At 39.2% G+C, this 23,546-nt stretch overlaps 1 protein-coding gene across 6 annotated transcripts in view; it reads left to right on the plus strand.

Moving 5' to 3' along the window:
• Trappc9 (trafficking protein particle complex subunit 9) overlaps positions 1-23,546 on the plus strand; it is a 703,342-nt gene that overhangs the window by 50,718 nt on the left and 629,078 nt on the right. For 3 of the 6 annotated variants that reach the window (XM_063231022.1, XM_063231024.1, XM_063231026.1), the window contains one exon: positions 18,910-19,141. In XM_063231022.1, the coding sequence (XP_063087092.1) occupies positions 18,910-19,141 (232 nt within the window). The remainder of the gene's footprint in view (positions 1-18,909; positions 19,142-23,546) is intronic. The other 3 variants (XM_063231023.1, XM_063231025.1, XM_063231027.1) reach the window with 1 other exon arrangement.

The following is a 23,546-nucleotide window of genomic DNA, read 5'->3' on the forward strand; positions in this document are numbered from 1 at the left end:
ATTATTGCAGTTTTTTTTTTGTGCCTTAAGAATCCCTGCACATACAAAAAACTGATAAATAATGCATTTAGATTTAGTGGTATTGGAAAGGGTTTCTTTACAGAATTCATTGCAGAAAGTCTTCCCCTTTGTGTGTTGGGACATGGATTGATCTGTTCTTTCTTTAGCTCCTTCAGTGAGTGGTTTATGACGATTATCTAGCACTGACAAATGGCAGCAAATGTGTCATTTAATGACTAACTGTATACAAATCTGCATCTTGGCTATGGAAATTTTGTGGACAAATGGTGAGGCAGAGGTAAGAAAAAAGGGGCTTGCCCTTCGGGTTCCCAGACTTAGGTTTGAATCATCTCCTCTCTGTGTGACCTGGCGTTGTTAAGTGACTTCTCGCCTGCTTTGAATGTGTCAAATGGTAACGATGATACTGACTTCTCTCTAGACTAGTATGGCATGAATGGTACGAGGCTGCATGCATAGTGCTGCGTATCCTACTAGGTCCTGGAGACCGGTCAGGAAATGTATCTGTCTGACTGCCATGAACCAATCGGAGGAAGGCAGCTCACATTGTGTTAGCACCTAGTGACAGATGCTTGACAAGGTTGTGAACTTGGTCATTTTCTTTATTCCTCATAATTCTGTGTTCCTTTTCAGTTCTCCTTATTTTCAGAGGAACAATTTTGGGCTGAAAAAAGGTAGGGTAGCTTGTCCAGGCTCAGACGATAGGTTAGTAGTGAAGGGTCTTCTGTGAGTGAGCTCATCTCCTTCTTCCTTCATTTGCCTGGTCCACAGGGAGCTGGGTGCTAGGCATTGTGCTGCTGTCTGCCTGCCTGTTATAGCCTATTCAGTAGGTAGCAGAGCACACTTGCTCGTGTCTGAGCTTGAAGTCTACAAGAGGAATAAACAAGCATGGAAGTACATTACTCCCAAGTGGACAACAACCTCCCCTGCCACACAGATTTAGGGTGTTTTCTGATGAGGGCTGTTCTAGTGGTTTTTTTTTTTTTTTTGGGTACTGGGGATTGAACTCACAACCTCACACTTGCCAGGCAAGCACTTATGCTGCTGAGCTAAATCCTCAGCCCTCTAGAGGTATTAATTCCAGGAAAATAAACTCTGTTACCACATGAAAATGACAATACCAAAGCCTCTCTCTTTGCTGTTACACAATTGGAAATTCAGATTGTACTTATTACTAAAAGAGCAATTAGACAGTTGCAGGCATCTACCTCAGATGTTGGGCTTAGGTATCATGACAATTTAGCTAAGAAGTTTGTTGTACCCAATTTTATCAGTGAAGAAACTGAGGATGAGATCCAGGATTATTTCATAAAATCCGCTTTTGGTGTTTATACATGGTTGACTGTGATTCTGAAGTCCAAGCTCTATGTACTGAATCATGTAGCTTCCTCTAAACAACCCAAGTGATTGAAATTAATTTTCTTTTTTAGAACAAAATGGCAAGTGACAGTAAGAGAAAGTGAAAATGAGCAATGTTTTATAAAGTTAGAGAAAAATACGACCTCCCCAGAGTGGGAACATACTCTGCCCTCCTGCAGAGCTAACATTTAGGAATGATTCTAAGCCATTTATGTATATTTTGTTTTGTGATACTGTCGACTAAGACCTGGAACTTCTTTGTCCCTGGTTGATTTTCTCTTCAAAGCCATTCAAATTTTATGTAGGCTACTCCAAGTTTATATGTAAGAATAGCCTCTTTATAATTTTTGATGCAGTTCCTTAATGAAGCGGTTGCTAAGGAAACCCTGTAAGAGCCTGGTAGATATGCACATAGTGATTGTAACCTCAGAACTTTGTGTCAGTTTAAGCTCAAAATCAGAGGGTTGGGAGACTCCGGAAAGGCTCTGTAAGATAGGGAAGTTAGTGTCAGATTGCAGCTTAGGCAAGGCTGTCCTGCAGAAAGAGTAGCTTCTTGGGATCCCTGAGAGAGTGAGGGAATTTGTAGCTCTCACAAAGAAATAGTTGGCTGGAGACAGAGAAAAATCAGATTTCTTCCTGGGAAATGGAAAATGGAGAGGGAGCTGGGGGGTTTTCTGGTTTAAAAGGTGTCTGGGATACGGCATTTTACCCTGTCTTTAGGAGAATCAGATGCATGGGAGGTGAAAGCCGCAGAAAAATGAGCAAACCAGGTAGGCTCAGGATGCCAGGCTGCCCTTTGGATGAAGTGCTACCTGCAAAGCTGTGGCAAGTTTTTACTAAGTCCTTAAACTAGAGTTTCAGATCTCCACTTGGAGCTCAGTAAAGTGATGAAAGAGGAAGAAGACTGGCGTCAGGGGATAAGTAAGAGACTGGAGAATGAGCCATGTACCCATGCTGAGAGTGGTTGTGTATTTAACAAGAGGAAGTTACCGTGAAGGGTGCTTAATGATGAGAGCGATGCTCCTGCATCTCTCCACCCTGGAACATACCAGTAACTGGGAGATCTTTATCTGGTCGACGTTGAATCCTGTAGCTCCGTGTGTTTTTCTTTTTGCTTTAGCTGTTAGGAACCTTGGAGGTGAATCTGTATAACCTTCATCAGTCATACCTATTTCATAGCAAGCGCTTTCCTGATTTAACCTTTCCCTGGTTTTATTGAACTGTAATCTGCCCTTTCTCTTCACCCTCATTTGTATCTTTTTGTTGTTAAATTATGTGTGTTTAAAAATTGATTTTAGAACCTTTTTTTAGAATGAGATAGAATGTACATAAATGCATAAATGGAGCTTATCACAGGCACTCACTGCTTTTAGAAATTCTAATCTGTTTACCTTCAGAGTTTTAAGCTGAGCCGAGTATTAAAGCAATACATTCTTAATAGGAAAGTTTGGTAAAGCGTGCAGATTTTAGAGCGAGGACTGGATCTTATTCATCTTTATAATCACTGTGCCAAGCACAATGCTTGTCAGGGACAGGCACTTATTAATGTTTGCTGGATGCATGAAGTGGAGTCAGCAGTGACGCACGATGTATCTCACCGAGCTCTCAAGCATTGGCCCCACTCCTCGGAGCGTCTTTGGATGTGTGGTGCGAGGTACCGAGAGCTTTACACCATTTCCATATTTAACCCTGACACCCTCTGTTTTTATTATTTCATGTCTGTTGTGTATAATGTACTTTATTTTTACTTGGAAAGACTTTAGACCTTAAAAAACGTAAGAATAGCACAAAAAACCTGTTTTTGCTCATCAACTAAAGGGCAGTATCAGTCCCTTTGTGTCAGATTTCGCCACTTAACATAAAGTTTTCAAGGTTTCCATGCTATGATGTAGATGGACAATGCATCCTTCTTAGGTCCTCATTATATCCCACTTTGTGCTAATAGAGGGACATTGAGTTCTTCCTACGCTTTGATTACTGTGAACAATGTTGCTTTGATTATCCTTTATTTTTTCTGCTTTTTGAGACAAGGTCTTGCTTTGTGATTCTGGCTGGTCTTAAAATCAGGGCATGTGGCTCAGTCTGATCTTAAACTTGTGGAGATCCTCCTACCTCAGCTTCCTGGGTGCTGGGATTCCAGGTGTGTGCACCTCACCTGGCTCTGATCATTCTTTTACAGATTGTAGGAATATATATTTTCAGTCCTTTTGGGTACATGGAAGTATAATTGTGGGACCATTAGTGCCATCCTTATTTTCTTAAAATTTATTTTATTTCGTTATATTTTTCTATTTTTGGGGATACCATCTCATGATGTAGTCTAGGCTAGCCTTCAGCTCATGGTGATCCTCCTGCCTCAGCCTCCCATGGGCTGGCATTACAGGCATCGGCCACCATGCCTCACTCTGTGCTTATCTTTTTGAGGAACGGTCATGTTGTTATACAAAGTAGCTGTACCATTTTGCATTTCCCTAGGCCGTATAGAAGGATTCCAGGTACCCTCATGTTCACCTTTTCATTGTAGTCACCCTTGTGCGTGTGGCGCCCTTTCATTTCATGTTTGATTTGCATTTTTTGATGCCTTTATATGTTGAATTTATTGGCTATTTGTATACCTATTAAAATCCTTTGCCAGTGTTTATCTGTCTACTCATTTTGTTGCTAGGGATTGAACCCAGGGCCTTGAGTTTGCTAAATACGTGCTCTATTCTGGGCTGCACCCTCAGCCTGTAAACCTTTTGCCAACTTTTAAACTGGTTTTATTTACTTTTTATTTAGATTTATGAACTTTTTGCATATTCTGGATACCAGCTTCTTATTATTTATGCTTTGCAAAATTTTCTATTATTTTTTTCCCCGAGTTTTCATGAAATTTTTCTATTATTTTGATGTTTTTCACTGTTTTTAAAATCAGTTTTATTGGTATACTATATATATATATATATATATATATATATATATATATATATATATATATAAAAACATCACATTCATTGTAGGGAATCTATACCTATACATAATATATCTTGATTCTTCTTTTTCCTCATTTTCCTCCCTTGTTTTCCACTCTTCTTTCCTTCATCATTTATAAAACCTTTGTTTCTATTTTTCCTTTCTACTCTTTCTTTATTCCCCCCCCACCTTTGCCCCTTCCCATTTTCTTCCTACTTTCCAATGTCTGTCATCCACTAAACCTTTTGAGTTTCTCACATAAGAGAAACAATGCAATATTTAAACACTGGTGTCTGATTTACTTTACTTAAGACTATAGCTTCAAAGTGCATTTACCTAAAAAGGTCTTACTTATCCTTCATTATGGCCGAGTAATACTCCAGTGTGTATAAAAAACACATTTGCTTTATTCATTGATCTGCTAATGGCATCTGGGCTGTTTCCAAAGTTTAGTCAGTACAAATTGTGCTACTGTAAACATGGGTGTGCATATATCACTGTGATATGATGCTTTTAATTCTTTTGGGAAGGTACCAAGAAGGGGAATACCTAGGTCAAATGGAAACACTAGTTTCAGTTTTTTGAGGAATCTCCATACTGATTTCCATATTGGTTGCACCTATTTACACTCCTGCCAACAGTGGGAAGTATTCCTTTTTTCTCATAGCCTTGCCAACATTTGTTATTGGTTGATTTCTTTTCTTTTTTTGTCTTTTTCATTTTTATCGGTACCAGGGATCGAACTCACGACTGCCTGCTTGCAAGGCAGGCGCTTATGCCGCTGAGCTAAATCCCCAGCCCCATTGGTTGATTTCTTTTTTTTTTTTTTTTTTTTGGTCTTTTTCTTTTTCTATCGGTACCGGGGATCGAACTCACGACTGTCTGCTTTCAAGGCAGGCGCTTATGCCGCTGAGCTAAATCCCCAGCCCCTATTGGTTGATTTCTTGATGATAGCCATTCTTTCTGGAGTAAGATGGAATCTCAGTTTGAATTTACATCTCTCGTATGTCCAGTGATATTGAACATTTTTTTTTTTTTTTGTTCCTTAGCTTCACTATAAAGGTTGAACAGTTTTTTTAATGTATTTTTCTCCTGTTTGTACCTCTTCATCTGAGACGTGTCTGTTCAGTTCAGCTGGCAATTTTGGATTGAGTCTTTAAAATTTGGGGGAGGGCTGATTTTTTTTTTTTTTTTTTTTTGAGACAGGGTCTCACTATGTAGTTCTTGTTGGCCTTGAACTCTGTTTGTAGCCCAGGCTGGTCTTTAACTTGCAGTGATCCTCCTACTTCAGCTTCCCCAGTGCTAGGATTACAGATGTGTGCCACCATGCCTGGTTTGAGTTCTTTATACATTCTAGACATTAGCTGTTTGAGAAAAAGCTGGCAAATCTTTTCCACCACACTGTGAGCTGTCTCTTCACTTTGCTGATTTCTCTTGCTGTATAAAAGCTTTTTTAATAAGATAAGATCTCAGTTGTTGATTTTCTTGTAGTGTTTTACCTGTGATCAAGGTTTTGTTCACAGTCTTTGCCTGCATCTGTGTCTTCAAGAGCTCTACCTAATCTCTTTTCAGAAGATTTAATGTTTCTGTTTTAATATTTAGATGTTTGATCCATTTTGATTTTAGTTTAGTGCATGGTAAGAGATACGGGACTAGTTTTTAGTCTTTGGCATGTGGAAAACTAGTTTTCCCGGCATCATTCATTAAAGAGGCTATCTTTTTTCCAGTGAATATGTTTGGTCCCTTTGTCAAAAATAAGGTCACTGAATGTATTTGGAGTCATTTCTGCATCTTTTAATCTGTTCCATTGATCCTCAGGTCTGGCTTTTCTTTTTTTCTTCTTTTTTTGCCAGCACCATACTGCTTTTCTCATGATAGATTTGTAGTATAATTTCAAGTCAGGGATTGTGATGTATCCTGCTTTGCCTTTGTTGCCCAGAATTACCTTTGCTAATTTAGGTCTCTTCTGGTTCCATATAAATTTTAGGATTGTTTTCTCTAGTTCTGTAAGGTATGGTATTAGTATTTTGACTGAGATTATATTAAATCTGTATGAAGTTTTAGAAGTATTGACATTTAGAAGTATTGACATTATATTGGCTCTACCTATCCAAGAACAGGCGATACCTTTCCATTTTCATGTGTCTTTTCTATCTCCTTTTTCAGAGTACTGTAGTTTTCAATGTGAAGTTCTTTTACTTAATTAGATTGATTCCTATATACTTAATTTTTCTTGATGCTAAAGTGAAAGGCATTATTTACTTAATTTCTTTCTCAATGAGTTTGTTATGTGTGTACAGGAATGCTGTTTATTTTTGAGTGTTGACTTTGTATCCTGCTACATTGCTAAATTTGGTTATTAATTCTAGGAATCTTTCGGTGTAGTATTGGGTCTTCTATTTAGGGTATCATCTCATCTACAAATAATGGATAATTTAATTTTTTCCTTTACTCTTGTTTGTGATTTTGGACAGAAAGCTTTCAGTCTTTTTTTTTTTTAATCATTTGTTTTGCTTTGTTTTTGTGAGACAGGATCTCGCTACATAGTTCAGGACTTGTACTCACTAGATAGCCCACGCTGGCTTTGATCTTGCTCATAGTGATCCTCCTGCCTCAGCCTCCTGAGGACTGGGAGGCATGTGCCATTATAGTTTTGGCCATTTATTTAGTATGATATTGGCTATTGTTTTGTCATGGATGGCTGTTACCATACTGAGATAGAGACTTTCTATTCCATTTTTCTGTAGAGTTTCATAAATGGGTGTTGGACTTTGTGAAATTCTTTTGAAACGATCATGTAGTTTTTGTCTTGGTTCTATTTATGTGACATGTTACGTTTACTGGTTTGCATATATTGAACCATCCTGCATCCTTGGGATGAATCATAGTTGGTCATGGTGTATAACCTTAATGATTTGCTGCATTGTTTGCAAGTATCATATTGAGGGTTTTTGTATCTATGTTCATTAAGAAGATTGACCTGTAGTTCCTTTTTTAAAAAATTTTATTTAAGGAGAAAAAAGAAAAAAAAAAACAGAAAAAGGGTACAAGTTATACAAAATTTCAGAAAAATAAACAGTAGGAAATCACTAGTTAATTACTTATTGTCATCTTAGAAATAGTTGTTGAAGTTACAAAATTAAAGCATATAGAGGGGACTTTCAAACAGTGAGACTGCAAACAGTTTTGTTCAATGATCCAACAAAACTCAGTAATATGGTTACCTATCTTATACACTTAAATATATATGCAGTTATATCTTTTAGAGAACTTTCTTTTCCTTTCTTTTGTACAATGACAATTATACATTTTGGGTTTTATTACTCCCACAGTTCTTACTACCTTTTTTTTTTTTTTTTGAAGAAAGTAAAACCAAATGTGACATACCAGGACAGAGTTAGTCAAATCAAAAGGATGGACATAATACATAATGTAAAAACAAAATACAAGGTGATCAACAATGGTTACCATAATGCCTCTTGTTATCTTAAAAAGAATTGCCTATATCATCAGTTATAATAAAATTGAACAAAACAGTAAAGAATAAGACCAATAAAATCAAAACATTGGAGACATTAGAGGACTTCAAAAGAAGATAATAGTCAACAATAATGGGCGTCACAATGAATCTTATTGTCTTCATAGTTGTTGCCTATACTTTCAAACTTGGTACTATCAAGCATAACAGAATAGAGGAAAATCTGTCAAAACAAGATGGTGAGAGCAATACAGAGTTTCAAATCAAGTTAATAGGAAATCAAAGTGGGTTACTATAATATATCCTGCTATTTTTTATTTATTTTTCCCTTAATTAAAAGGATAAAAATGAGAAAGTAGATAATAAAAAAGAGATTGAGATAAAAAAGAGGGCATAACAACAAAACAGTGCAGGTCAAAACATAGCCATTTAAGCAAAATAGTGTTTCACCACAAGATAATCTCGACATAATAGTAGTTACCATAGTGTCTCTTCCCTTAAAATCTTTGGATATAACTTCACATACTCTAGCATCAAACATATCAAGACAATGTAAACCATTCAAGAGAATGACAGTGTATTTTAGAATCAACTAACAGAAAATGAACAATGGTTTCTGTATAATCTCCTTGTCTATAAAAGTTTTTGTTTATATTATCACATATAATAAAATCCAATAAGATACAACATGTTAAGACCATTGGAGACAGAAGAACAAAAGCTTGATGGGACTTCAAAACAAGATGATATTAAATCAGCACTACCTATTATGATGTCATGTTTTCTCCAAAACGGCTGTTCCTGCCATCCAACCTTCTCTGCCTTATTTCTGTTGAGCTCTTTTTCTGTCATTAGTTGTCAGTTTGTCCTCTTCATTTCACTTTCTGCTCCATTCATTGTGGCCGCTCTGCCACTGTTTCTGGAATCTTGGTATTTTTCATTTTTAGAATATCCTGCAGTATTCTCTGTAGAGTTGAATTGGTGGTTGCAAATTCCTCTAGTTCCTCTTTTTCCTGGAAGCACCTTGTTTTTCCATCAATTTCTAGGAACAGTTGTGCAGGATATATCAATCTTGGCTGGAGGTTATTATCTTTCAAAGCTTGAATTATTTCCCCCCATGCTCTTTGTGATTTGATGGTTTTTGTGCTGAGAAATCTGCCATAATTCTGATGGGTGTTCCCTTGTAAGTGATCTGTTTCTTGTCTTTGATGGCTTTTAATATTCTGTTCTTATATTGTATTTCTGGATTTTTGATTATTATATGCCTGGGTGTAGCTCTGTTTGGGTTGTAGGTGGCTGGGGTCCTGTATGCCTCATACATCTGAGTATCTTTACCTTTTGCTAAATTAGGGAAATTCTCCTGGATTATTTTTGTGAATAGCTTTTGTAGTTCATTTGTTTATGTCCCTACTTCTTCTTTTATGTTCTTAATTCTTGAGTTATAGACCCTCTTACCATCTTCTAGTCTTTTTATTATTGCTGTTTGCTTTCTTGTTATTTTTAAGAAGTTTTTCATTTCATGCTCCCACCTTACAAATCTGTCCTCCAGTTCTGATAATCTATCCTTAGTTTTTTTCAAGCTGTTATGCCAGCTTTCAATAGAGTTTTTAGTTTCCTGGTAATCTCTTTGAACCTGCTTCAAGTATTCTATGTTTTCTCTATTTTCTCCATCAAACAATTCTCCCCTTTTTTTCTGTTCTTCCATTGCACCATCTGTTTTTTCTTGGGCGGTGCTTAGCATTTCTCTAACTATTCTACTTATTTCTTGCTTTATTTCATTAAATACTTCATTTTTGAACTCGTCTATGAGGCTCTGGAGATACCGCTTTATGTCTATAGGTGCCGTGTTGGATATTGCATGTTTTCTGTCTTCATTCTCTTTTGCATTTACCTTTCCTGGATCAGTGTTTTCAGGATTGGGGACTCAGGACCCTTTTTTTGTTGCTCCCTTTTCCCATACTTTTTGTTCCTTCCATACAAGTGTATGTAGGAGGCCTAGTTTTTTTTTTTTTTTTTTTCTCTTTGTCTGTTATAGTTTGAATCTGCCGGCTAGGTGTTCCCGCCCACTGCAGTGTACTAGGGAGACCCAGACCTGGGCAGCCTCTGCTGGGCCCGCCCCTCCAGGTTAACCTGCTGAATGCTTTGCTGCTAGGGTGCACCGCCAGGGGCACGGACCTGATTTGGGCTAGCCTACTGGATCTTAGTCCATGGCATCACCAGGCGAAGCGCTCCCCACCACTCCCGCTTTTGAGGGGATATGCAACTAAAGTCACTGCAGGGCCCTTCTCAGGCTAGTCTGCTCGTTCCCAGAATGTCCTCTGTTGGAGCCTCCTAGTCTATGAAAGGGTCCCCATTTCTCTCACTCACCACAGGTCGATGCAGGGCTCCCTGCCAGTCCCACTCTCAATGCCATTTGGTTGGCCCATTCCAGCTCTCAGAGCTTTCTTGCGTCTCTCTCCCTGACATGCGGATTGGGACGCAGTATCGGCAGCAGGAAATTCAAATCACGGCTTCCAATGGCGCAGGATCCAGATTCTGCACTGAGATTTTATCTGTTTCTGTTATAGCATCAGGATTGCATTTCCAGTTGGTTTCTCTCAGCTTAATTTGTTCCTGGGTTGGCAGGGTACATCTCCTCTCACGTAGGACTCCTCACACGGCACCGCTCCTGGATTCTAAACTGGTAATCTCAGAGAGCCTCCGTGGCTGCTATTATTTGTCCGCCATGTTCTCCCGGAAGTCCCTGTAGTTCCTTTTTTTGGTTGGATCCTTCTCTGGTTTGGGAACAGGGTAATGTTTACTTCTAGTAGTAAGTTCCCTTTCAATTTCATTATATAGTTTGAAGAGTAATAGCATTAGATCTTCTCTAAAGTTCTTTTTTTCCCATAATTTTTTAAGAGGATAAAACCAAGGAAAACAGAACAGAATAAAGTCAGTCAAAACAAACTAGTATAAGTGATACAGGACTTCAAAACCTTATGACAATGATAGTTACCATAATGCCTTTTGTTATCTTCAAAGCAGCTGCAAATAACTTTGGACATAGTAAAAATCAAACAGAACAGAATAGAATAGAAACAATAAAAACAAAACCATGCAATAAAGGATTGCAAATGCAATAAAGGATTTCAAAACAAGCCAACAGTAAATCCCAAATAGCTACCACAATATGTGTTGCTATCTTCTAAATAACTGCACATGCCATAAGATTTAACATAATAAACAAAACAAAAGAGTACAAAACCCAGCCCAACAACATAATGAAAATGACATGGTTTCCAGGCTGGATCACCTCCTGGTGAGACTTGCTTCTACCCCCTGAAGTCTGAGAATGGTGCTGACTCATGGGGAGAGGCTGGGGTCTGGCTGTCCCTACTCTGGCAGCAGCCCTGCATTGTGCTGGTTTCCAGGCAGGGACCACCTCCTGGTGAGGCCTGGTTCTCTCCCCCTGGAGTCCATGAATGGCGTTCTGTAAAGTTCTTTTAGAATCAGCCCTGAATCCATAAGGGACTAGGTTTATTTATTTTTTAAATTACTTCTTCAGTTTCTTTGACTGATGTTGGGTTTATTTAGAAATTTTGTATTTTCATGATTCAGCTTAGGCAGTTCATATGTATCTTAAGAATCTGTTCATTTCTCTTATGTTTTCCATCTTATTGGAGTACAGGTTCTTGAAGTAGATATTGATGATATTTACAGGATCTGTTGTGATTTTACCATTTTCATTCCTAATTGATGGATTTGAGGAATTTTTTTTTTTTTGCATAAGGTTGGCTTAGGATTTGTCTGTTTTATTTCATCTTCTATAGAACCAACTCTTTCCCACATCATAGTTTGCTTTTCTTTTGAAAGTTTCTTGCCAATTCACACTACCTATTGTACATTTTGGTGTGTACAATATGATGTTTACACATATGAGTCTCATTTATTTCACTCATGAGTACGCTAAGAAAGGAAGGGAAAAAATATGCTTATATAAAAACAGTTATATGGCTAGTTTCTGAGTTCATTGAAAAGAAAGATTTGTGCTAATATTGTTTGGACAAGAGCTCATTCCTTTATATTGTATTCTGAATAGCTACTATGAAGACAATATAACGTATTGTTATAACTCTACTATCAACCTGTTTCGAAACTGTTTTATTGATATTATTTTTTTCTCTTAAAAAAGAACCAACTGTTCAATTCATTGATTCTTTATATTGTTTCTTAGTCTGATTGCATTAATTTCTGCTCTGATCTTTATAATTTCCTCCTTTATATGTGCTTTGGGTTCTTTTTTCTAGAAGGTTGAAGTCATTTATTTGAGTTGGCTCTGTTTTTCAGATGCGGGAACTCACTGCTGTAAACTTCCCTCACAGGACTGCTTTCATTGTGTCCCTTAAATTCCTATATGTCGTATTGGCAATATCATTTAATTGTAGAAACTTTTCTTCTTTAATTTCATCATGACCCATTGGTTGTTCAGGAGGGTGTTATTTAATTTCCATGCGTTTGTGTAGTTTTTGTGGTTTCTTTTGCCATTGATTTCCAGTCATTGCACTGATAATTTCATGGGATAATTTCAATTCCTTACATTACTTAAGCATGTTCTGTGAGCTAGTATGTGAGCCATTTTGAAGAGTTAAGTTCTGTGCAGCTGAGAAAAATGGGTATTCTGATGTTTTGGGTTTTAACACTCTGTAAATATCTACTAAGTCCAGTTTTTCAGATGAGATCAGGCACAGTCCAGGGTGGTATGTCTATAGACCCATTTGTTCAAAGGTTTGGTTCAGCTCTGATATTTCTATGTTGATTTTTTTTTTTGTCTAGTTGATCTGTCTGCTTGTGACAGTGAGGTATTGAGGTCTCCCACTACAATTGTATTAGTGCTTATCTGAGTTTTCATATCCACTAGTGTTTGTTTTACATAGTTGGGTGTGCCAGTATTTGGTACATATATATTTATGATTGTTATTGCTTCCTCTTGGATTGTCCCCTTAACAAGTGTATAGTGAGTAACCTTGTTTTTTTCTTCTGATCAGTCTTGGCTTGAAATCCACTTTGTTTATAAATAGACCCCTGCTTTTTCCCAGGTTGCTGTCTTGTGAAATAATGTTTTCCATTATGTAACTTTCAGTCTGTGAATTTTGAGTGAAATGTGTTTCTTGTATGCAGCATATTGTTGGATGTTGTTTCTTGATCCATTCTGGTAGTGTATTTTTTTGATTGGTGAGTTAAAATTGTTAACATTAATGGTTATAACTGATATGCATTGACTTATCCTTGTCATATTATTTTCCTGCTGTTGGTTCTCTTTCTTTGTCTTCTGTTTAATTGTTTGCCTTGCCTTGTGGATTCATTCTATTGGGATTCTTGGAATTGTTGTCTTCATTGTCTTTTTCTAGAATTTTCTTAAACATTTTTAAAGTATCTAATGTTGAAGTCCAATTTATCTATGTTTTTACTTATCATATGTGTTTTTGGTGTTATATGGGAGAAACCATTTTTTTTTTTGTACTGGGAATCAAACTCATGACCTCACACTTGCCAGGCCGTGACCTCATACTTGTGCTGCTGAGCTGTATCCCCAGCTGAGAAACCATGTCTAAGGCCATAAAGTTTAGTACGTTCTAGGAATTTTATAGATTTGGTTTTTATGTTTGAGTTCCTTTTTGTTTATCATGTAGGTAGGTGCCCACCTTCATTTTTTTTCATGCAGGTATGAAGCTGCCCTAGTGCCGTTTGTTAAAAAGACTGTTCTTCCCCCATTTAATGGTCTTTGCATAGTCATGGGAAATCAGTAGAGTGTATATGTAACTACTTTGTCTTCAGGTGTTTTATTTCCGTTTCACTGATCTATATAGCTATATTTATACCATGTTGTCTTAGTTACTGTAGCTTTGCAATAAGTTTTAAAGTTGAGAAATGTGTGTTTTTCAAATTTGTTCTTCTTTTTCAAAATTGTTCTTGCTGTTCAGCATACCCTCATAGTGATGGCCATAGCTACCTCTCTGTATATCACAGAAGTAAATATCCTACAGAGGTATATTATTTGGAATGTTTTCTGTTTCCTTTTAATATTAATAGACAATGTTTTTTAATAAATAGCAAATAAGTCCTAGGAGGCTGAGGCAGGGGGATTGTGAATTCAAAACCAGTTTGGGCTAGAAACCCAGTCATACAAAAGATAGAAGGAAAGACAGAAAGAAAGAGAAAAAAAAAAAAAAGCCAAAAGACCGCAAGAAAGAGGAAGAGAAAGAAAAGAAAAAGAAGAAAGTAAAAAAGAAAAATAGAAAAGGAAGAAATAGCTTGGCACTATGAGTACTGGGTGTTTACAGAACTCCTCCTGCTTGACACTTGCAGGGTTCTCGGTGTGTCTGGTGGTTTGGCAGCGCAAGTGTCCAGGTCAGCCGTTTTGCCATCTTTTTCCTCCTGGCCCTGACAGTGCAGCAGAGTGGTGCCTCCTAGGCTTGTCGGTCTCTTCTGCAACTTTATGACTATCAACCAGTTCTTATTTAGCTTCTTTTTTTTTTTCCCTTTGAATGATTAAAACTGAAAATGGATTCCCTTATTACAGATGTCTTTTAAAGGAATGTCCTTGATATATGCCTTGTTCTCCTGCCCTGGAAGGTAAAGAAAGTTACATCTTTCTCAAACTTTTTGTGGACAAATATTAATGCTATAGTTTTCATTATGTTTTTCTGTGTTTACAATTATGACTGGAACTAATTGTGGAGAGACACAGAATGTATTTCCAGTACTGGCAAATGTCTGTTCTCCGCCAGTTTTCCTTCCTGCTTTGTCAGTAGTTGGCACTTGTGTATTGTCACTGGCTGTCCCAGAGCCTCCACCATTGGTTTGCTTTTCAGACTCCATGAATTCCCATGTTTCAAAGGTTGATGGGAATTAGAACATTTTTCTAGTGTCCCCTTGACTGGCTAATTTGCTTAGAACTTGTGATTTGGAAAGTCTTAATCAACAATAATATTTCCTATTTCTTGAACACTTCCTGAGAATGTTAGATTAATGTCCATATTATTTCATTAAGTCTTTCCAATAATCAAAATTAGATTTGATTATCCCTTATTGTGGGTAAACAGAGTGCTACAGCTTGTGATATGTAGAGTTGGGCCTGGGGCTCAGGTCTTTCTGAGTCCATTCTGTTCCCTGCTGCCTGCACTATCAGAGAGCCAGTACACTGGGCCTGTGACTTGAGTCTCCTGCCAGTATTCCCACTTGCTTTCTTACTAGTAGGATAAAGTGGCTTTAAACTTAATTTTAAGTTGGAAACAAGATCATGAATTAATATTGGAGCTTCCCAGTGAGCCTATTCTGTGAATAAAGCCTGTTATTTTGAGAAACCTTTGAGCTACTTCATTTGGAACTTCATATAAACATCTGGAGCCTAAATTCAAATGTTGTGACTGTGCAGCCTGTTGAAAAATTAGAACAAAGATATGCTAAAGATTAATGCTCCCTAGAAGAGCAGCAGGTCGGAAATGGGTTTGGGGATTTGTTTTCATCTCAAGATTTCATAAGGATCTTGGCCCAGCATTTTGCTGTGACCATTTCTTATTCCCCCGAATCTTTGTGGTGTTTGCTGCACATGCTGCCCGAGTATAGCTTTGCCCTGAGGCTCACAGGACTGGAGCTAACAAGAAACTTCCTAGTCAAGAGGCTGCCCCGTGTCAGAGAGCAATTGAGCCCACGCTTTCTCCATTTGGGATCTCTTTTAGGGTTTGCAGTGATTTCAATTCCAGTCATAGTATAGCGTTTATCGTTTGCTATCTTATGATAAACCTTTCACCTTAAATAAATTCCATGAGAGAACACATGGGAACACTGATGGATGAGGGTCTAAGAATGGTGGTTCTGTCTTGGTGAGCATCTTTATTTAGATGGTGTGGTGAAGGACACCAGGTGAGATCACTGTCTGTTGTGTCTCCAACATCTCTTGGCCTATTCTGTGTAGAGATGCAGGTGAGGGTGTAGAATTTTCATCATAAACTCCAGCCATTAGGTATTCCCACTACCCCTGTGTAAACCTCATCACTCCTGGACCACAGCTGACATCCCCTGCATAGTAAGCTTTCCACAGCTGTGCTGTACTCTCCCCCTGGGCAAGGGCTCTGGGTGCTGGAGGTATGGAATGGCTGTGTCCTGTGCAGATTTGAGTGTCTATGGACTATAAACTTAAACATAAAGCTTTTAGAAGAAAACATAGCACAATGTCTTTATGACCTTGGGCAAAGGTTTCTTAGATAAAGATACAGGAAGCATTAACTATAAGAGAAATAATAACGAGTTATATTATAATGAAATGTTTCTGTTTATCAAGACTTCCATAGGAGAGCAACAGACCAGGAGAAAAAGTCATGCAACTTATATGACTAAGGACTTGTATTAGAAGATGGAAGAACTACTGCAACTTGAGAATAAGACAAATAATCTAATTTAAAAACTGTCAGAGATTTGAAAAAGCACTACACAAAGAAAGATATATAAGTGGCCACTAATCATTTGGAAAAATGTTCAGTATCATACTTATCAGGGAAATGCAAAGTAAAGCCAGCCAGAATGGCTAAAATTAAGAACACTGATAACATCAACTGTTGGTGCATGTGGGGCAGTGATGGTACACATACATCACCTGTGTGAGTGTGAAATGAGGCTGCCATTTGGGAAGGTCTGTTGGCCCTGGAGCGGAAGGGTAACATAGATTTAAATAACGCAAGAAAGAAAGAGGACAATTTGGAAGGAAGTGGCAGGTTGTAGCCAAAGGGCAAAGGGCTTCCAGGAGAGGGCAACGCGAGGTGGGAGTCTCTGAAGGAGAGGCGGACTGTGGGATGGGAAGAGAGTGAGGCCACAGAGCCTCTCCATCTGGGCCGATTCTTTGCTGTTCAGAACCGAGCCTGCCCTCCCCGCCTTTATTTTGTGTTGTGGTACATGTCATGGTGTGTAGGGCAGTTGCTTTGTTTCTCTGACTTGCTGATTTATTGCCACCTTCTCCACTGACTCTAAGCACAGAGGCCCCTGAGGGGAGGGTCCTTGTCTGTTTGGCTCACAAAGCATAGTATCTGACACAGTGGACCTACACTAAGCTCAGGTTGGCAGAGTGAGGAAGTACAGGAATGAAGTGGTTCTGTTTAATCACAAGCAGGAAGTGGATCTGCTAGAATAGGCCCTGTTGGGGCATGCCCTGAGGCACCTAGGCTGCATTCCTTGGTACTAAAGGGTTCATAAGCAGTTTTGAAATGAGCCCTTGGAGGCTGCTGTGACACAGTACTTTAAACTGGAGTCTCATATCCAGACAATCAGTTCTTCCTAGAAAGTCTTAGACCAAGGTGCGGGTAGACTGATGTGTGAGGAGGGCTGCCTGCAGGTTCCCAGAAGTGCATCCACATGTGGTGGAAGTGGTGATTGGGTCTCTCTCTGCGACCTGGTTTATTTTTTAAAAGATAGCAAGGCTTTATATTCATTGAAGGTTAATAAAGGAAGGAAAAGAAATATACTCTGAAGATTGAGGACAGATCAATTAAAGTAAGAAAAGAAGTACACTGTAGAGAGTGAGATTGGGCCAGTGAAAAGGCTCCCAGCCTGGGACCTCTTTTATAAGGACACTGTATGGACAATGGGATAATATAGTAACCATTGTTTGTTTTCTATTATTTGGTTCTGAGTGCCCTGTAATACTTTCATTCTCTTTAATGGTTTTATACTATTTTGTTGTTTGATACTATTGTGTATGAAGGTATACTCAACTATTTCAAGGAAAGAGACATTATGGTAGCTACTGTTATATCGGGTTGTCTTGTGGTGAAATACTGTGTCCTCTTTTATCTTAATCTCTTTAAAATAAAAAAAAAATTAAAAAAAGGGCACTGGTCCCATTCATGAAGCTTCCATCTTGTGACCTAATCACTTCTTGACAGGCCCAACTTCCTAATAATGGTATTTTGGGGTTAGGATTTCAGTGTATGATTTTAGAGGGCCACACATGCTCAGTCTGTAGCAAGGGTGGTGTCTGTGAATTGTGCACTAAGAATGCTAGTCTGACAGGTGAGGAGAAAGGCAGAGAGGGTGATGGGAAGGCCCCTTGATGCATCTTCTGGATAAGCGAGAAAGGGGCCAGGCAAGGGCGCTGAGGGATGGGTGTTGAGAGATGGAATGGGTAGGAGAGATTAAGAGCTCAAGCTGGCAGGGCATTTCCAATGGCTGTACCCCCTCAGAAGTATCTCCAAACTGTCACTGTTAAAGACGGGGTGAAGGTAGTACCACCTCTAGCTGTGATGGATTCTGTCTACCTTCCTCTTAGGGTAGCTGTGGTACAGTGAGGCAAGGGTGGGCAGTGAGCAGAGCTGTGACCCAAAGTCAGGTCTTGTGTCTGGTGTTCCTTGGCTGTGTGACTCTGTGCAGGTCATTAGTGCCTCTCTAAGCTTCAGTTGTCCTTATCTATGAGCTGAAATAATTATAGCTCATGGGATTGCTGTATTGATCCAATAAAGTATGTTAAATTTGCTGGCATTTTGTAGGTGCTGAGCAACAGAAGGTTTTATTACTACATCACAGCATTGTTGGGAGAATCCTGTTAGATCTTGGATGAAAGAAGCTTACTGTAAGCCATGAAGTCTTAAGTCTAAGATAGGTGTTATTATCTATTCATTTCCTGGTCACATGGCTCTCTATATTTATGTGTTCTAAGAAGTTTTGTATTGAATGAAAGTGCCTGCCCAAATCTTATTATCTGGATGGATTCTTCTTCCTTATCTTTCTTTTTATAAAGGACCTTTTATGTGATGCATAGTAACAAATTTCCTGCCAGAGAATCTGGGCCTTCCTAGCAAAATGCTAGGATGTACTTGAAGCCATGAGCTGAGAGTTTCAGGGCATCCACAGTGGCAGCCAGAGCTTTTTCAGTAGGGTTGCAGCACTGTGCTGGTAACCAGGTTCTTCTCTTCTGAGTGTCTTTCTGTTTTCTTTTAGAGGTTTCTTTCAAAAGCTATGTGATTGAGGAATGTTACCTATATGTATGAAAATGCCATAGTGAAACTCATTATTCTATGCAATAAATATACATTAACTAAAAAGAAAAACTTTTGTGCTTTCTTCCTATGCTTCAGCTTTCTGAGGAAGAAAAGATTCAGCGATACAGTATCCTCTCTGAGCTCTACCAGCTGATTGGCTTCCACCGCAAGTCAGCATTCTTCAAGCGCGTGGCAGCCATGCAGTGTGTGGCTCCAAGCATCGCTGAGCCTGGCTGGAGGGCTTGCTACAAACTCCTCCTGGAGACACTGCCTGGCTATAGTCTGTCACTGGACCCAAAGGACTTCAACAAAGGTACCAGATGTCCAGGTGCTGGGACTGAACTGTCGCTTTAGTTTCATTAATTATGTATGTTTGAATGTTTGATCCCTGTGGTAGACTTTGTAATTGGTGCTAGTGTTTCAAAGAGGACCAGAATCCCACTTCCCATTGTGTACTTGCATCAGTAAAATTATAACAAAAAGCAATGGAACTCTCATTTGGGGCTCACATTATCTATCTATCTATCTATCTATCTATCTATCTATCTATCTATCTATCTATTGGCTGAATCTTAGTCAGTGGGGGTCAGAAATCACCCTTGAGCTCATTGACATGGTGTATAATCTACAAAACACTTGAAGTACCTAATGAATTTTACTTATGAAATTTGGTTAAGTTAGCAAAAATCAGTATATTTTACTTGAGTGCATGTATATTTATATAGCAATGCATTTGGCAATAAATTCTTACTCTTCAATCGCAAGAAGAATATACTATAAGGTAATACATGTTAAAAAGCTATAACTCTAAAAAGAATTATACACATATAGAAAGCCCACTGCTGTGCAAAGTCTGACGGTTAGGAGAAGGAACTTTCTTTTAGTTATCATTTTAGATAGGGATTAAGAATGAGTTTAGTTCTCACTTCCTTATGGAGAGGAAAGAGCTGAGATGTCCTCTAGCTCACTGTGCCACCAGGGCACAGGTGGGTCCATAGCATCTTTTTCATGTGGACACATATTAGTAACAAGACCCATGTAGCCCAGGGGAATTCAGTTCTGCTTTTGATCATTAGGGTGGTCCCCCAAATTGAAGTAGAAAAATCATATTTCTCCTTACTCTAACCTGCTGGAGTATCTTTAGACCTGCCTGCTCAACTTCGTTGTATATGGATTCAGCCAGCAAGCCATTCCTGACCTCTTGCTCCATGTCTGTTGCATATGGGAGTGTTAGGGTGGTAGAGAAGGCTTCACTTCTCCTCTAAATAAGGAGGAATAAGCAATCTGTCCCATAGCCCTGCGTTTGAAGAGGCTCTGGGGCTCTGGGGCTCTTTGCATGTCTCGAGCTGTGCTGGTGGTCCTCAGAAATTGCCCTTTCCAGACTATTTACCACCCTCACCATATGCCCAGATCAGCACTTTGCTTGGAAAGATTCTGTTTCTGAGATCTGGCCCTCTGGGTGGATCTGGTCAACCCAGAGCAGAGGTTAGCATGCCTTATGGTGAAGGGCCAGGTGGCTATATGGCCATGCAGTCTCTGTTGCTCTGCAGTTGTGGTATTAAAAGGACCACATGTGGTGTGATCTTAGTAATACTTCTTTTGCCAGAAGACATGGTGGGTCAGATTTGGTATGATGACTGTAGTCTGCCAAACCCTTAGCTAAAGACACAGTTTTTTGTTGTGTCCAAAATTTTCCTAAAATATTTTGTAAAGGCTTTGGGAAGGGGACGCTGGGTGTTTTATGAGATGAGGAAACCGAGTAGCAGCCGAAGGAATGAAGGTGGGAGGAAGCTGAGGAAATGGCCCATCTGTCAGCCCCTCACTTCTGCTGGGGGCACAGACCTACTCCTGATAGGTCCCTTTGCTTAGTGGGGTGCCCAAAGTCAGGTAAGGAGAAGCAGGAAAGGGATTAGGCAGCCTTTGAGTTCTGAATTCAAGGCCTGTGAGGGCGCCCTGCCTGCCTAAGCCACAGGGATGAGAAGGGGCTGGGCAGAGAGTTGCTGTACGGGACTGGGCTGCCCTGTGCATGCAGCCTGCCCACGTGACTCTAGGGATCTGTTCTGTGTCAGACTCACAGAACAGCACACCTTTTCTTGTTATCCTGCTGTGGATTTTTTCCTCCATGCTACTGGAGACTGAAGTACACCCCTAGCACATCTTCCTCCTTTTATTTTGAGCTAGGGTATGGCTACCTCAATAAATTGCCCAAGCTTGAGTATGTGATCTTTCTGCCTCAGCCTCTCAGGGTGCTGGGATTACAGATTTGTTCCACCAGATCTGGTTTAAGAATTAATTTTGTCATATTTGTCCCATCATCATACTTGTCCCTTGAGTGTTTTATCTTGTTTTGTAGAATGCAGATTTTCTTGAGCAGTTTTAGGTTTGCAGCAGACTTGAGTTCCCATTCGCTCCTACCTCCACAGAAGCACAGCCTTCTGCATTGTCAGCAATCCACTCTGGGTGGAGCACTTATCATAAATGATGGACCACTGCTAACACAGTATCACCCAAAGCCTGGAGGTGCTATTTGGGTTCACTCTGAGTGTTGTACATTCTGTGGGTATTGACAGATGGGTAATGACATGTGTCTTCCATTACAGAATCACAGAGTAGTTTCTCTGCCTTAAAAATTCTCTGTGCTTCATCTGGTCGTCCCTCCTCCCCCACACTGCTGGGAACCATTGATTCTTCTATTGTCCTCGTAATTTTTTCTTTTATATAATGTGAGATGGTTGCATTTATATAGTACATAGCTTTTTCAGTCTGGCCTCTTTCTCTTAGTTATATACTAGTATGTAAGTCTATTGCATATAATTTCATAGCCTACAGCTTATTTCTTTGTAGCACTGAGTAATTCTCTGCTGTCTGAATACACCATGGTTATTTACATGTTCATCTATTCAATCTTGATTGACATCTTTATTGCTTGCAAGCTTTGTCAAGTATAAAACAGCCACAGTATATTCATGCGAAGTTTTTGTGTTCAGATGAATTTTTAAATCATTTGGGTGAATGTTGAGGTGTATGGTTGCTGTATCATGTTTAATTTTGTAAGAAAGGCGTGACTCTCTTCCAAAGTGCCTGTTCTGCGCTGCATTCTCACCAGCCAGTGAGTCAGAGTTCCTGTTGCTCTACATCTTCACCAGCATTTGGTGTTGTCAGTTATGAATTTTGGCCATTCTCAGGAGTATATAAAAGGTATCTTATTGTTATTTTAACTTACAATTCTCTAAGGATATATGATGTGGAACATTTTCATGTGCTCATTTACCATCTGAATATCTTCTTCGGTGAAGTGTCTGTTCGGATCATTTAGCCATTTTAAAATTGAATTGTTTGTTTTCTTATTGCTTTGAGTTTTAAAAATTTGTTATATAATTTAAATAACAATCCTTTATCAGCTATGTCTTTTCCAAACATTTTCTCCAACTCTGTCTTGTCATTGCAGAGCAGAAATTTTAATTTTTTTTTTTTTCCTTGTATGGGGGATTGAACTCAAGACCTCGCGCTTGCCAGGCAGGTCTTATGTCGCTGAGCTAAATCCCCAGCCCTAAATTTTAAATTTTATTTATTTGTTATGCTCATTTGTACGTGTTTGCTGTACATAATGATTACATTCATTATATGTATGAGTTGTTACATGTGTATAATATATCTTAATTCTTTTTGCTTACCCTTGCCTTCCTCTCCTACCTAGAAGTTTTAAGTTTTAATGATCTCTGGTTTATCCATTCTTTCTTTCATGCACAGCATCTTTTGAGTCTCCTAGATTTCTACTGCATTAAATTCTAGGGGTTTCGTGGTCTTGCATTTTGAATTTCTGTCCATGATCCGTTTGTGGGAGTTGTTGGCCTGTCCGGTTCCTTTGTTTTGCTGCTGGATGCCTCTTTGTGCCAGCCGATCTGCTGGGAGGACTGTCTTTGCTGTTGCCTTTGCTCCTTTGTCAAAGGTCAGTTGACTGTACTTACATGGGTCTATTTTTGGATTTTCTATTTTACTCTAGTGATCTTTTTTTATCTGTTCTGTCACAAAAAATCACACTGCCTTGACCATTGTATTTTTATAGTAAGTCTCGAAGTTTGGGATATTTTTATTTACTAAAAATTGCTCCTATTGGACATGATAAAAATGATTGTTCATTGAAGGTGGTTGTTCACACTTTATGCACTGTTTCCTGGCATTTTCAGTGACATTCATAGAGTGGCTGCCATTCCTGGTCGGGTTGCTGCCTGCAGTAGTAGCTTGCACAGGGACACTGGGCTGTGTTTGCCCCGCATTTGCCTGGCTCAAGATAGCTGAGTCTGTTTCCCCTGTGCCCCAATAGGTTCTTATCTTGTGGCTGTGTTTCTGAGGGGCGTCTGGCTGACCCACACTTAGATGGGCTACAGCTCTTGATGAAGGGTTTCTTGTGAGTGAAGTGTTTCTTACAGCTCAGTGAGCAGGACTGTGAGTTCCATGTGACACACCAGAGGACAGTGGATTGGCAGGGTGAAGTGTTACCCTTGAGTTCAGACAGTGTTCCTGCCTGGCTGTGTGACATTGGCCAAATCACTTGGTGTCCTACGTCAGTGCAAAGGGTTGCTGGTTTATCTCAGGGGAGATTACTACAGGATTGGATTAATCCCTGTGGAGAGTTTAGGATGGTGTTGAGCATATTTGCTGCTGTTACAGTCAGGTGTGGTCTTCACATCCAAGACAAGTGCTCTTTCTAGAGCTTCCTGGCTGAGAATAAA

The sequence above is a fragment of the Cavia porcellus genome, unplaced genomic scaffold, assembly GCF_034190915.1.
Source record: "Cavia porcellus strain 051 isolate PalLab524CR breed Dunkin Hartley unplaced genomic scaffold, mCavPor4.1 scaffold_19, whole genome shotgun sequence".
Lineage (NCBI taxonomy): Eukaryota > Metazoa > Chordata > Mammalia > Rodentia > Caviidae > Cavia > Cavia porcellus.